The 15,507-nt window shown below is 37.5% G+C and overlaps 1 protein-coding gene across 1 annotated transcript; it reads right to left on the bottom strand.

Annotated features, from left to right (window-relative positions):
- Positions 1–4,100: 4,100 nt before the first annotated feature.
- On the bottom strand, positions 4,101–5,115 carry LOC149178888 (uncharacterized). The gene is made up of 3 exons (XM_089422272.1): positions 4,678–5,115; positions 4,386–4,600; positions 4,101–4,341 (listed from the first exon to the last, which is right to left on the bottom strand). Exons 1-3 carry the CDS (start codon positions 5,113–5,115, stop codon positions 4,101–4,103), a joined length of 894 nt encoding a protein of 297 aa, XP_089278398.1.
- Between the last annotated feature and the right edge of the window lie 10,392 nt (positions 5,116–15,507).

Here is a 15,507-nt window from a genome sequence, read left to right on the forward strand (position 1 = left end):
GTGAAGCTTGAGTATATTTCCACTGATGAGCAGGTTGCAGATATCCTTACCAAAGCCTTACCACGGGGCAAGCATGTCTACTTCAGAGACAAGATGGGTGTGGTGAGGAACACCTTCCTCGGTAAGAGGGAGTGTTGAAATTTGGTACCGGAGGACAGGTGGTTCCCTTAGGCTTTGATCTTTGGCCTAGGGAAAAGTGTCCAAAAGAATTTAATTTTTCTCCTAAAGTGACTTTATAATTTTATAAAGTTAAATCTAATTTAAAAGTGACTTTAAGTGATAAAGTTATTAAGTCTAATTTTAAAGTGACTTTTATAAAGTCAATGAAAAATTAGAAAGGAAAAGTGACTTTGGAAATAAATGACTAAGTGGGTCTTTATTAAAGTGGGGTGAATTAAAAAATAGAAAGTGAGATTTAAATGAGCATTTAATCTCAACCATTGATCTAAATCTATTTCAGCCATTGGATTTAGAGATCACCCAAAAGTCACTTGGATCACCCAAAAGTCACTTGGAGTTATATTAAAGGAGGAAAAGGAGGAAAAGGTCATTCATTCTTTCATGAGCAGATTGGGAGAAGGAGAGCAAGAGAGCAAGAGAGATTTCTGAGCAGGAAGGAGAAGGAGACAGCAGCTTGGCACACATTCCAAGGCAGCAGTTGAGCAGATTTGTACAGCTGATTCAGCACATAGTGAAAGGCAGATTTTTGCACAAAAATCGAGGAGCAGTTTGCTGATTTTTCTGCACACAAAACGGAGGTCGTACAACATTTATTGCTGTCCTATTTGCTGTAATTTCCAGATTGCTGTGAGGCACGGGAAAGGAGATAAGTTGTAAATTTGCTTGCTGATTTTTTGCTGAATAATTCTCACTGTAAAAAGACAATTTTCAGAAATAAAGAAGAGCTCTCAAACTAGTTTTCCCCAAGAGTTGTAGGGGGTTTTTCCAGGGTCAAGTTGACCAAAAATATCAGTGTTTTAATGTGTTTTAATGGCTGTTTTTAATTGCTGATTTTTAATTCTGCAATTTCCAGCATTCTGAAAAATTTCCAGAATTTGTGTTTTCAGCAATATTTATTTTTTTCAGTCTGTTAAATGTATGGTTATGGGAATGGGCATTTAACTACATGGGAGAAATAAGGAGAAACTGAAAACCGGGGTGGGAAAACAGAAATTTTTGCACTCCTTATTTTATGTTGCTTCTCTACCATGACTGGTCTCCTAGTGAGCCATATTCTCACGTTCTTCTTCAAAGAAATTGGAATACAAGTTTCCCTACATCTCATGTGTATTCGATGATTGTTCATCGGGATCATCTTATAAGTATAGAGGATGAGGGATCTGATCAAGTTTTTCCTTTCTTTCCCTTGTAAGTGTCTGCAATGGTGGCCTTTTGTACTGTGGGTTATAACCCCAATTGTTGCCTTGAGCATTCTATTTGAGGAGACTATTTTTCTCAAGTTCAAGCTTTCCAACCATATGTGATAAACTCTTGATGAGTTTATCCAGTTCATCCCACTTCAGATCTGGTGATTCTTTAGCTTGACCGGAGGAGGATCCTTCTTCTTTCCCCCTTTTATTCTTAGTAGGTTCCTTCTTTCCTCTTGACTTCCCTGCCAAGGGGAAATTTTCTTCCACCTCAAGAGAATCGACTTGGAATTTATCTACAGTGAGGGACTTCCTTTCTCTTAGGGTAAAACCAAAGTCGGATTCAAAATCTCCCAAAAAAAATATGCTAGCAGCAGCTAGAGGAGGCTTTATCTCACCAAGTAGGTTTTTTATATTGCTTTTTGAACCTTTTTATAAATTCTAAAGTATCCTCTTTCGAATTCTTCCTTATAGCATTAAACTTTGTGAGGAGGTACTCATGATTTCTCTTTTCACCCCATTTTTTTGTGAAATAGTTTTCAAGTTCCTCCCAAGTAGTGATGGAGGCATTAGGTAGGGATTTCAACCATTTTATAGCTTACCCATCAAGGGATTGTACAAAGAGTTGCAAGACCACATCCAGTTTTTCTACATTTAGATTCTCAAAAAAAGCACAGAAGGTTTCAATGTGTCTCTGTGCAGTGCTTTCATCCTCCCCATTGAACCTAGGCAAAAGATTTAGGTAGCTTTGGCGCATAGAACTTAGGGGCTGAGGTAAATAAAGAGGGGCATATTTATTCATCAAAATACCCAGAACAACCATCTATATTAATGAAGGGGGGTTAAGATTTTCCCAAGGAACTTGCGCCAAAACCACAGTGGTTGGAGTGGCTAGACTGAAAGCAGGGTATGTAAGAGTCTTAGGAGTAAATCCTGACTAGTGAGTAATAATGGTTTGGGAGTTAGATGAGGAAGTTTCAAGACTAATGAGATAGTAGCACATGTATTAGGAGTTTTCTCCTTCAAGGCTTTCCTGAAAATTAATTTCTCTAGGTCAGATACTAACGAGGTTTTCTGCCAAGAGGTATCTGAGCGAGTGTAAGGCTTTTTAAAATCCAGGATGATAAATGATAATGGGGTTTGTGGAGTCACCAAGGTGATGTGGATGCAATCAGAATGCTTTTGCTCACCTACACAAAGAGTGCTCAACTTGTCATATCCCATGGGCAAAATCCTTCAATACATTCCTCGACAACAGTGCCAGAAGATGTTGTCGCTCCTAGAGAGTCTCGGATTTCTTACAAGACCAATGCCTGTGCACATCTAGATTTTTTGTGTCTCGTATGATTCTCAGGAAAATGGAGACATCACATATTATCTATATATATATAGATATATATATATAGATATATATATATATATATATATATATATATATATATATATATATATATATAGATATATATATATATATATATATATATATATATATATATATAGATATATATATATATATGTATATATATATATATATATATATCTTAAACGGAATGGGTTGGTTCATTCATATAAAGGAGTAAGCCATGAGTTTCTGGTACTTCTTCACATATACAACTCACAAAAATATATGCATAAAAAGTGGAGGCCAAGTAGTTCAAGGACCTACAGTTTAATAAGATTTGATAGAGAAATGAGAGAGGAAAGAAGGAGCAACTCATCACATAGAGCTTAAAGCATCAAGAATTCTACACTTAACACATAGAGCTTGAAGCATCAAGAATTTCTACACTTATTTGAGTTACAAGTAGATATAATGGACAAAAGAGAGACTGGGTGATGCAGGAGCATCCAGCTCCGAGGAGACTAATGACTATTGACGACTCACGGGAGAACAGAAACAAGTCAGAGGCTACAGGATTGGGTGGACAGACCACCGAGTTGGTTATTGTTTTTTTTTAACTATTGTTTTATTTCCTTTTATCTCATAGCATTTTAGATTACAAAGTTGTTTAGGCCCAGGAAGGGAAAACTGTTTAGTTAAGTTTTTGTTAAAGAATAACTAAAATGACAGTTAGAATTCAGGTAGAGCAGTTTATCAATTAGTTATGTATCCATGTAGATTAAAAAGGAAAAATAAACATTTGTATAGGGACTTCTTCCCTTCATGAAAAGCAAAAGAAATAGAAACAAGAACAAGAAACCCTCTGTACAGAACTACTGTTATTTTATCTGAGATAATCTATTGCTAACGACTCTTTTCATTATTATGCACATAACTGTTACTGTGTATTACTGTATCTAAAAGCAAATTAAAATAGGAGAAATTGTTGAAATGCAAGAGCGTTACAGACTTTGAATCAAGACCATAATATTACCAGAACCAGCATACAAAACGAGACAGAGTAAGGCGGTCACAGCACAGCGTATGAGCAAGGTGGATTTATTAACAGCATAAAGTTGCAGAACAAATACAAGAACGAGAGCGTTACAGGCATTCAAGGAAAGTCAGAATGCAACTGTAATAACCAGAACCCGTATGCCAAGCACGAGGAGAACGAGGTCTCACAAAGTCCATATACAAGATTACAAAAAAGGTACCAAACCAACCATACTGTGTCCATTTAACTTAAATTAAATATTTCATAGTCATTGTGTACAGTAAGGACGAAAGCCTTACACCTTCATGTAACAAACCCCGCATCGCCGTAAAGAAATACAAGTTCCAAACCCTTGCTATATGACAACCATCGACTGACACAAAAGAGCAGAGTACAGAGATTGCAAACGCCGGCAGAAGGCACGGCCAAACCCTAACAACCCAAACAAACTAAGATCTACAGCCACAGTCATAGTAAACACACTACAGGCCACTGTAACAGGAATAGACCCTACCCGTTTGCAAAGGGTACGAGGCCTGGAAAGATGTGAAGACTGCACAGCTCGGAACCCTCGTGAGCCAGCCCTCAGTTCAAACCTGTACACAGAAGCAACGAGAGGTTAGAACCACCAACAGCATACAGAAAACGAAGGAACAGACAAATGCAAGCGTGAAGGAACTCACCCACAGGTCGACGGAGAGCTGTCGAGGCAGAAACCCATTCCATAAACTGTAAACGGCACAGAACCTGTAAGTGTCGATAAAAGACAACCAAACCGGGTGAATCATAGCACGAAAGTTTACCTTCAAGGGCGGGAAGAGATTGGAAGAGCGGCAGCTTCAAGGACGCAGCTACCTGTACAAAGAATATAGCTCAGTGACAGAGAATGCAAACACTTATACAGTGAACCCACAAGACATAAAGCAGCTTACCATAACTTCAGAACAGAAACCCTGAGCTATACAGGCCCACACAAATCGACAGACAGCATCGAAGACAGAGGAATAGCTCCTCAACAGAAACTGCAACCAGTGTAGCCATTGACCGAATGTAGAGTTCATCTGCTGGATGTCACAGTGACCAGGGTTCGAAACCGGAAGCATCGCCACAGGATTACAGAAAGAGCAGCGGCCGAGTGATAGGCGGAAATGAGCCAAAGGCAAGACCTGAGGGTTTAACAAAGGCGGGAGTTGACGGAACCAGCCGGTAACTAAACCCTTAAACCGGCAGAGGTGTGAATTAATGAGCCTTGGGTTGAGGGCCGGGTAAACCGCGGGAGTTTTGTCCGCACATAAAGTGACCACCGGGCCTGAAGTGAGACCACGTGGTCTCACGTGACTGTGTGTCCACGTCACCAAGGGCTGGGCCATCACTGGGTGCTATGATTCATGGACCACAATTTTAAAGATATAATCTCAATAATGCATACATGCACATGCATTAACAAGTCAATACAAATGAATCTACGAGGAGGTTTTAAATATTTTTAGCAGCTATTACTACATCAATTCAGAGAAGAAACATAAGCATAATGGATTTTGATAGAGGGAGAACATATTGTAGTACCCGAAGGGGAAATCACCACCATTTTCTTTATATTCCGAAAGATGCATATCATATAGTCATATAGTCTGAAAATAAAATGTAGCCATTTCTTTAGGATTTATGAACCTTTGTAAAGTGTTGCTTCCCCCTATTTATCTAGAGAGGGGAGCGTTGAGCATTGATTACAACAAAATATCTTCAGCTGAGTCTTAGCTATCAAATCAACTAGCTGTCTCAGCTAGGGATGACTTTTTGGCCCAAAAACATTACAGAGGATTAATTTCCTCATTAAATGGTTGACACATTACATGATTACAGAAAACGAGTCAATTGAGCAGATGAAAACGTCAATAAAATATCTTTGTTCCCATCCCTATGATCGCCTCTACTTCAGGTTGTAGTTAGCTCATGGTCTGGCCTCCTATGTTTCTCAGTCGATTCCCGTCACTTCTGCCTTTACTGCTTGAATCATTCATCCTTTAAAGTTGGGAGTGTACAACTATCAGTTTCATGTCGCAGTACAGAAGTAGAGGACCCCTAGGAGATACTTTGTCTTCCCTTCGTATGGAGCATAATGATGGATAATCAAGTCCTCCCGAGCTTCCAACTCTTTGTTTACTTCTGTCAGTGTCGACCTTGGTTTCGTGTCACAAGGGGCCTTTCTGGGTCAACCCATGCTAATTTTGAATGTTTCACATCTTTTCTTAAATGCCTCAGCTATCGACCTGCCACGCATTTAAAGCTTGTTGTTGCTTCATCGCAGAGCTATCGCATCAAGGTTTTCCATTAGAGGTCCTTACGGGATGGGAGTGCCTCCCCTTAACAATTGCAATCACCGATATGTGAGATTGGGCCCACCCAAGATATCACAATCACAAGCTAGAAGAGACATCGGTGGAGGAAAGACTTTGAAGTGTGTGATACCCGATTACGGTATCACAATCGGGTGGGGAGAATTATCGCAATCGGCGAGAGGGAATGTTGACGGGAGGAGATGGAAATTGACGGGGAAATATTATGATATGCAGTATCGGCGGAGGAGGGTTCTTGGATATCACAATCGCAAGCTGGAAGGGACATCTACAGAGGAAGGACTTTGAAGTGTGTGATCCCCGATCGCGATATCACAATCGAGGATGGGGGGAAATTATCTCAATCGACGAGGAGTGTTAACAGGCGGATATGGCCATCAGTAGGGGAAAATTGTGATATGTGATATCGGTAGAGGAGGGATTCCATTGCAATCGATGAGAAGGAGTGGTTTTGAGAGGATATATATCACAAAAAGGGAAAGGGGCAATAATGATAATGATTTGTTGTCCTGATGCTTAAAAATGGTTTCGTCATGATCTCTGAATGTTTGAAGACATTTCACAGGGGAATGGAAAACATGGCGAGAGTTGGATATACAAGGTATTAAGGCTAAAGTTTAAAAATGGGTCAATGCAGCTAGAATTTAAAGGACAAAGGAAAAATGGGGTTTGTGAAAGAAATCATTTTTAGAGAATATAGAAATTTCTCCAAAACAATTTAAGTTATATCGGTTCTTCCCCCTTTTAATCTCCAATTTGCAAGGCACAAAAACCTCCTCTCTGTTCTTTTTCCCTCTTTGTGCACTTAGGTCTCTCTTTTCAGAAGGTGACAACACCTTGAAAAAAAAACACCGCTAAATAATAGGGATCTATTTTAGTATCCTGAAGGAGGCACTTGCGCTATTTTAGAAGCTTCTACCTAGTGCTGCTTTTTCCTTGATTTTAGGCATGTGCATCATAAACCCTAATTTGTCCAAATATATTTAATTGACACTTCTAGAGCTCTTTTACACACTCAATCTTGGAGCTCTATCATTTTCGATTAGATCAAGGAACCTTCAGTGCGATCGTCGTCATCTTTCTGGGTGAGTTTTTATTTTGTCATCTCTTGTCGCTTTTTTGTCGTTTGGCTTGTGGGAGTGTTTTTTCACTTGTTTATTTTCATGGTTTCTAGCGTTTTGGCTTGTTTTAACTCATAGAAGTCTTTTATAAAGTTTTATATTGCCTTTCCCAAGTGTCTCATTAGTTTTCCTGTTTTGCACTAATGGTCACCATTGCGGTGACTCTCCTCACTTACTTCGTTTTCCTTCCATTTGATTAATTTTTGCACTTGATTCACATGCATTTACTTTCACTTAGTCATATATGCAATCAACTTCACACTATATCTTAAATCTCCTCATTTTCCATAATTCCCTTGGCCGCTTTTCACTTTGCCCAGCTGGCACTGCACAATCCTAACACTCAAGTGACTGTGCATTACACAGTTTCAACCATCAAGCTTCCATCTTGGATACTGGCACTATGTAGTGTGCACTTCCCACAAGTAGCTAATCCCTCTTGCTAGAGAAAACTACACAAGCCTCCCCATCTGATGCCCAGTTTGCTACGTGAACTTTCCTTGTAATTTGTTTTGCTTAAGACTGACATTTGATTTCTGTGAGTGTCCTTTTGTCCCATAGGTACAACGATTGTTGACCACCTCTCCAAAATTCATTGTTACCATGGCACCGAAGAGAGTTTCTTCAAAGGAATCCACTAAGAGGAGTACAGGGGAATAATTTGAGCAAACATCAATTGATTTTTGAGTGTATGAAGATACTAAGTTGTTTATAGAGAAAGGATTATCACTAACATGGCAACAAATTAAAGATTCTTTTGTAAAGGACTTTGAGGCATATTTATAGGAATGTTAGGTTATCTCAACATCTGGAAATCAGGGTTATACAAGGTTGCATGTAGGAATATAGCCTTCCCGTGTTCAGATGTTAGTTGGATTGTCTCACACATTGATGAGAAGACCATGACATTAAGCAGTGTGAGTGGACAGAAGCTCGTCACCTTCTAGGCATAATACTTTCAACAAATGTATCACTTGCCCAAGGTAGTAGATTGAGAGGACTCACTCTTCTATGTCTCTCACAACTATGTGAACACTAGAGACATTGGAAAATGTTGGGTGAAAGAGCCATCAACTCTTTGACACACACCCACCCATGTGTATGCCTCATCAGGGGGCTCCTTCATTAGAGTGTTTAGAGGATAGAATCCTTTGCATGTCTTACCAAGATATGCCACTGCAAAAATGATCATCCAAGAAGTATCATACCATCTCGACACAGAGTTGTTAGCAATGCTCACAGGAAGAAGAAATCACCATGGCCCACCCTTCCTTTGTAGATTGGATTATATGAGATAAAGAACTTGAAAGTTAGAGATGTAGAGGCTAAGGAGATAATGAGATTTGAGTTCGGCACTGAGGACTTTAATCCATATGATTCCCCTGGTATTTGTAAGGACCACTGTATGAGAGTTTATTTTTTGGTGATTAGTGGGGCATTTCATTGGCCAGAGGACGATCCTTAGAGGTACTACTACAATGTCTCCAGACTCAATGAGTCAGTCAGTTTAGCAAGGAATTCACAGGTTGTTCCATAGATGACATCAAACCTGTAAGCAACAACATCAGAAGGAAACAATGAAATTAGATCCTCTTCTCATGAAGGTAGGTTTAGCAACAGAAGCAAAGAGGAAGCAAAATATGTAGAGAGCAGAGTGGAGAAAGAGAGAAAAACAAAGGTTGCAAAAAGAAGAACTAAAGTTGCAAGAGATAGAAAAAATATGAAGGAATAATAAGAGTTGAGGAGGAGAGAATGAGAAGAGAAGAAGAAGCAGGAAGAAGAACAAATTTAAGGTGCAATGTTAAAGGAAAAAACACTGATACAGGTTGAAGAATAGGAACAAGATCAACTAGTAGCTGAGGAGGAAGGTCAACAGATGCAACATCAAGAGCATGCTCAATAGTTTGGGAAATGGATTGAAGTGACAAACATGGATATGGAATAGGAGCCACAACATGAAGATGTTGATATGATGCCAAGAGCACCACAGGTCATCCCTCAGTCTCCACCACCTCCAAAGCGGAGCCAGCCTCGAGCAAGCAAGGAGGTGTTTCTCTCCTTGATGATGATCCTGTAATGGATGTGTACAACCTATCATTCGATGATTTCCAAAGGAGGATTGTATAAACATGAAGAAAACAATTTCTAGATGATCATGCATCACCCGCATTTATTAGAGAAAGGGTACTAGTGTCAAACACCAAGAAGCATACAAATGCCATTGCCGTAGGAAACTTGGACTATGCAGGAGAAGCAAGATCAAATGTATAGTATTTGATGCCCGAGAATGATAAACTAGCACAGAACTTGTAGGTTGTTAGGAAAGACGAAAAAAAACTTCAAGAAGCAGTGAAAAATGTAGTTTCTGCATAGGTTTACTTGGAGGAGATGAGAGCAACGATACTTGCTAAAGTATCAACACCTGGAGAAACCATGCAGAAGCTATATGATGGGTTTGTCACCATACATAAAGTAGTTATCCATTTGTGTGGCTTACAGTAGCAGAGTAAAGATGTTGTTAAAAAACTCAAGAACATACAAGTTGTTATTGCTTATGTGCAAGAGTGGATGATGTAATACAAAGGGGTGCCACTTGACTTAGTGAAGAAGATGAAGCAACAAGAAGATTTGGAGAAAGAAAAGGTTTGAATGTTGATTCAGAAAAACAAGCAACTCGCCTCATTCATTGGCAGAATTCAGGCCTCATATGTACGATTATATAGTAGTTTGGATGTCTTAGTGAGAACACACCATATCCCATTAGTCAATTCCCTCACCAAAGCTAAAGCCAAGAACCAAGTCGAGCAAGAGGTCGAAGAGTACTTGGAGCAACTCAAACAAAATGCCACTAGGGAAGAGTTGGATTTGAATTGAAAAAACATGCAAAATTTCATCGGTGGTCCTGTCAAAGTCAGAACAATGTTGCAAGACAGCATACCTAGATTCCATGGAGGCTAGAGTCAACTTCAAACAAGACACCATCAAAGTGTTGTGTCTTATTAGGTTGTCAAGTTGTCTGTACCCTATTTTGTCTTATATGGGTAATATTATTTGAAATTATGTTGTATGTCAAATTCCAAGTGTCAATATTGGAATATGAAAAGTCATCATGTAATGTAATGTGTTATTTTGTAAAGAAGTTGAAGAGTCATGAGGGTAGTTTAAAGGTCACAAAGGGGAGTTGAAGAGTCACCCACTCTTGTTATAAATAGAACCTCATAACTCATGCAACATGATTTTGGGAGCCAAGCTTTTGGCTAAGCTTAGTCTTAGGAAGAACTTCGAAGTATTATGAAGAGCCTTGACTTCTCCGTAGTGTAAAGTGAGTATAATTCTTTGGAGGAGTAGGTGTTCTTGACTATAATGTTCCACTATTGGGGCTAGTGGTCATGAATGGTGTATGTATGAATGGAACTTTCACTTATAATAATAAAATCAGATCCAACATGCTTTCATGCATATGTTGTGAATATAGTAGGACTATTCTTATTGTATTTGCAATATATGTTATTTAACTTACACTTATGCTTATGAACTATTTTATTTGCATTTGAATGAATGTTTTTCAATGTGTGTTGTTTCATTAACTCATCACTTTAACTTGTGTAATATTCTACATCTTAGATTGTGATGTCATTTCACTCATGTGTCCATTTCCATTTGTGTACTATTACAGGCTTCCAAGGGGTGCACTTCCTTTTCCATTCATGTGTTGGAACCTTCATGCATCACACTTGACTCTTCGCATGGTCACACACTTGATTTCACCCAAAGTTATCATACTTCCCTCTGTGTGTTTTCGCAGTCAAGGCATAACATTACCACCCACTACTAGGACTCCTACTCCAAACATTGTTAGGTTTAGTTGGGACTTCATATCAGGTAGATCCCCTTAATGTTGGTGGTTCCAACACCGTCAACATTTAAATAAAGTAGTTCATTCCCACTAAGTTTTCAATATGACTCCTGTACCCCAACCATTTTTTCCATAACCCTCCTCTTTCAATCAATAAACATGTTTGTTCAGTCAATAGTTATTCCACCCCCTTGGATTGTCATTAGTTCAGTTAGATACCATGGTGGATGAGGTCAATAGAGAAACAATGGAGACTATACCAACAATATACCCTTTTGTCTCTATTGACTTAATCCCCCATCACATCTACACCTCATCAATTCTACTTTGGCTCTCCCTTTACATTGGTTATGACGTTGGATTTGATTCCATGGGATTTTAAGGATATTTTGGGGTCGGCATTAACGTAAAAGTGATAAGAGCAATAATTGTTGCTACAATTCATAACAAATCATAGTTTCATTTTCATTTATGATGATTGTTATATACTATCAATTCCTTGAACATGAGTCATTTCGTTTTCTAACTTAATGTTTGATCTAGATTAAATATCATAAATTGATAATTTAGGAAAAATAAAACTTAACTTCTTCATACTTCTAATCTCAATCAAATTAAGAAGTTACCATTTTAGAGAAATTCAACATGGTAAGTCTCATATGCCCATTTTCATTTGTTTGCATTTTCTTATGCTTTTTGTTTCATCTTTGTTTTAAATGTTTACTGATCTAAAGCTCTGCTTTATAGGTATTCAAGGATCGCTTTAGAAACCTTGCACCCCTACTTGATAAAATTTAGAATTCGTCCTTCTTGTTTTGCTTATTTTGAGATTGGCAAAGTAGTTATGATGTTGATAAAATTGCAAGATAACTAAATCAAGGAGTCTTTGAACCTCTAGTTTGTTTCACAAGCCTTATCTTTCAAACAATAATATTTTCCAATAGAAGAGACACCTTATTTTCTATTATAACTACTATTTAGATTAGAATACATGGTGAAATATTTACTCTTTCTATACAATAAATTATATATACCCAAATGTCAACCACACTTATTTTTCAATTTTCTTGTGCATTAATCATGATCATGGGTATCATTGAGTTATGATTCAAATGGAATAAGATCATCTTTACAAGGAAACAAGTTGTCTCCATCCTTTCCTTTGAATCCCTCCCGTACCCCTCAACACTTTAAAATTGTCTACTTGTGTAGATGAAGAGAAAACTAATGGAGTCAACCTCAACTAGTATTGCATCTATTATCTTTAAATACAACACCCCTTATATCACCTCACTCTCTTCACCCAATCAAAAAAAGAAATTATTTATTTTAATACTAATCAAAACAATGGTGCATAAGAGATTTGAAAACCACATACATGTCAGGGCTATGAATGCTCACTGACAGTAGGGTCATACTTTTATGGTGTTGAGACACCTTCGTTGAGTCTATGTATGCACACTAGCAAGAAAACAATAATTGGAAAGAAAGGTAATATATACATGTTGATCTAAAACATCATTGTTAAACTCTTTTCTTTCCAATAGTAAAGTAAATTAAAATATAGTATTCTTATATTCAGATTTAATGTCTTAGGATTGGAGATCTCAAGTACTTTAATTTTTTAGAGTTTATTTTCTTTGATCCTATCTTATGTGGTATCCTTGAAGAATGGTGTTATGTACAAGAAAATTTTGAAAACTATCTTTTTGGTCGTTTGGTAACTCTTAAACCCACGAACCAATAGTAGTTGAGGGGTAGGGGAGGATGGTGGCATATCAGGTAGACCAGTAAAAGCATTATATTACGATGTAGAGAGATCCTCAAAAGGAACAAATGTACCTTTTTCATTTTCAGAGTGAATCTGCTGAGATGGGTGCCCACATAATTTTGATCTATGTCAACCCCAATGTGCTTTGTTTGTCCTATGTTATTTCCACGAACACATTTTTAGTAGCTATCTATCACCTCGGCAACATCTACAACACCAACGGCCACAAAATTTCCACCATCTACGATAACATCTAATTCAAAAATATTTGAAAGGCCTATTTATAACGAAAATAGAGAAACTTTTTCTACAAACATGAGTTAGCTTGTCCACAAGTAGCCTCCACTGGGATCCTGCCTGTGCAAAGAGCGACAAACCCACTAGGTTTCGGCAAATCAGACTTCCAGCATTTTTGGCAAGTGCAGCCAAGAGTCGAAATGAGCATGTAACAATATGTATCAATATCGCACAAATGAGGAGGGTAACAATATGTACCAATTCCACAACATGGGTGATGCACATTGTGATATAACTAGCATTTGCACTTAATGTTGCAAAGGAAATGCCGTAAGGCATATAGTGTGGAGGAATATTGAAATGTGAATGGGCATTTTTGAAAGAAAGGGTCGATGATAATGAGTTTCAATTGAAGAAGCCATGCTTAAAACCCTATTCGGGGGTTAAAGTGGCTATAAAATGGAATAAAAATCGTCATAAATAGCCATTGAAGTTGCTTAAACACCTTTGTATCTGGATAAAGATTTCCTAGTTGAAGGTGAAGGTAAACAAATGAATCCAGGTGAACAGGTTGATGATAATGACTTTCAATTGAGGAAGCCATGCCTAAAACCCTATTCGGGGGTTAAAGTGGCTATAAAATGGAATAAAAATAGTCATAAATAGCCATTGAAGTTCTTTAAACACCTTTGTATCTGGATAAAGATTGCCTAGTTGAAGGTGAAGGTAAACAAATGAATCCAGGTGAACAACAACTCGGTATCCATATCGATTTGGATAGGGTTATTTAAGAAATCATTATTTAAACGAAAAATTTAATTAATATCAAGATATATTTAAAACATGTATTATATTCATTAAAATAAATTGATTTTTTTTTTTTAAATATGTTAAAACCCATTGATAATGAATTGGTTGTAAAGACATAAACTATCAGAATGGTATTTCATCTTGAAACATCATTTTTCAAGTTTCAGTTGGAAAATACAAGTAGTAAATTGTAACGAAAGAGGTTAGAGAAGAAATATAATATTCTGAAGAACATTGTGGTTGTCATTCCATATTTGAAGTTGCATCGAAATTTGTTGGAGGCATCGAAGACCTGAAGAAGCAGTAATGAACCTCCAAAATGTATATTTTGTTAGGATTTGTAATATGTAAATTAAGTGTGGAAATTTATTTGTAATATTTTGCATGTGAGTTGTGTTAAAATGAAATTGGAATGAATGGAAATGAAGTTACAAGGGAGAGAAACAAGGCGCAGTCTAAAGTTTGGAGGGGAAATGAGATATGAAATCTTTTATAGGAATGTGCCTATGTGATGATGTATGGAATCTAGATTGTATATAAAGGTGCATTGAATATATACACATTATTACAAGCCCATTCAAACCCAAGTGTGACATCAACTTCAGATTCCCTAAACCCTCAGATGAGTTTGTGCTAATTATAGCCCAGGTTGGATTGGTAATAAATCTGGGTTTTACTTGGATTGAACTTACTACTAAAATAATCGAGGTTTTGGTCTTTTGTGAATTAAAATTCATGCAATTTGAGTGTTTTTGCAAAGTAATATGCATTTTCTTTAACATTGTACATAAGAAAGGTTTGGTCTTTTGTGAATTAAAATTCATGGAATTTGAGTGTTTTTGCAAAGTAATCTGCATTTTCTTTAACATTGTACACAAAAAAGGTAGCTGCTCTATAACAAGCCTGGGAAAGATGTCCATGATTATTAAATAAAATGAGGTCAATATTCAATGTCATTGAATAATATTCTCAGTGTTAATAAATCTAAATCTATGCTAGTTTATTTCATGAACGGAATAATCAGAGCTAAAAACAGTCGCCAAGGGATTGCAGACTACTTCCTCAATTTATCCTCTGCACTCTGACTTATTTGTAATACAGCCTAGCATGTGAAGGGTGTGCTAGTTAGCAGAGTAGGGTAAAGTCTAAAAAAGGCTTAAATACTCGTTATCATCTCATTTCTCTAAATCCTCTCTCCCTTGCTTCTGTACTCCGTTCATTCAATATTTCAAGTATTCACTTCCTGTTATCTTCCTTAATCGCTTAATTCATTGAATTCAGTCCAAAAAATAAATACCAAGATACCTACAACTATTGTTACTCGTTCAAGGAGGAACATCCCCAAAAGAGGGCAGGTGAAGGCAGCCATTGCCTCTTCCCTCGCCCAATCCATCATATCAGTGTTAGGATCCCCTAAATCATTCAACCACTCTGTTGTTTCCTCTTCCTCTTCTCTCGCGATTGCAAATCGTTTGAGAGCACAATGAATGACTTGCAGATCAAATGGGCTTGAGTTTCTTTCATTACAAATTCAGTGATGCAGAAATTAAATCATTATGGATGAAAGCATGGGATCCATAGATCTGTTGTCCAAATCATTTGCTCATTTG

Source organism: Pinus tabuliformis, chromosome 4_1 (genome assembly GCF_031772625.1).
Source record: "Pinus tabuliformis cultivar Carrire ecotype Pingquan chromosome 4_1, CPIR1, whole genome shotgun sequence".
NCBI lineage: Eukaryota > Viridiplantae > Streptophyta > Pinopsida > Pinales > Pinaceae > Pinus > Pinus tabuliformis.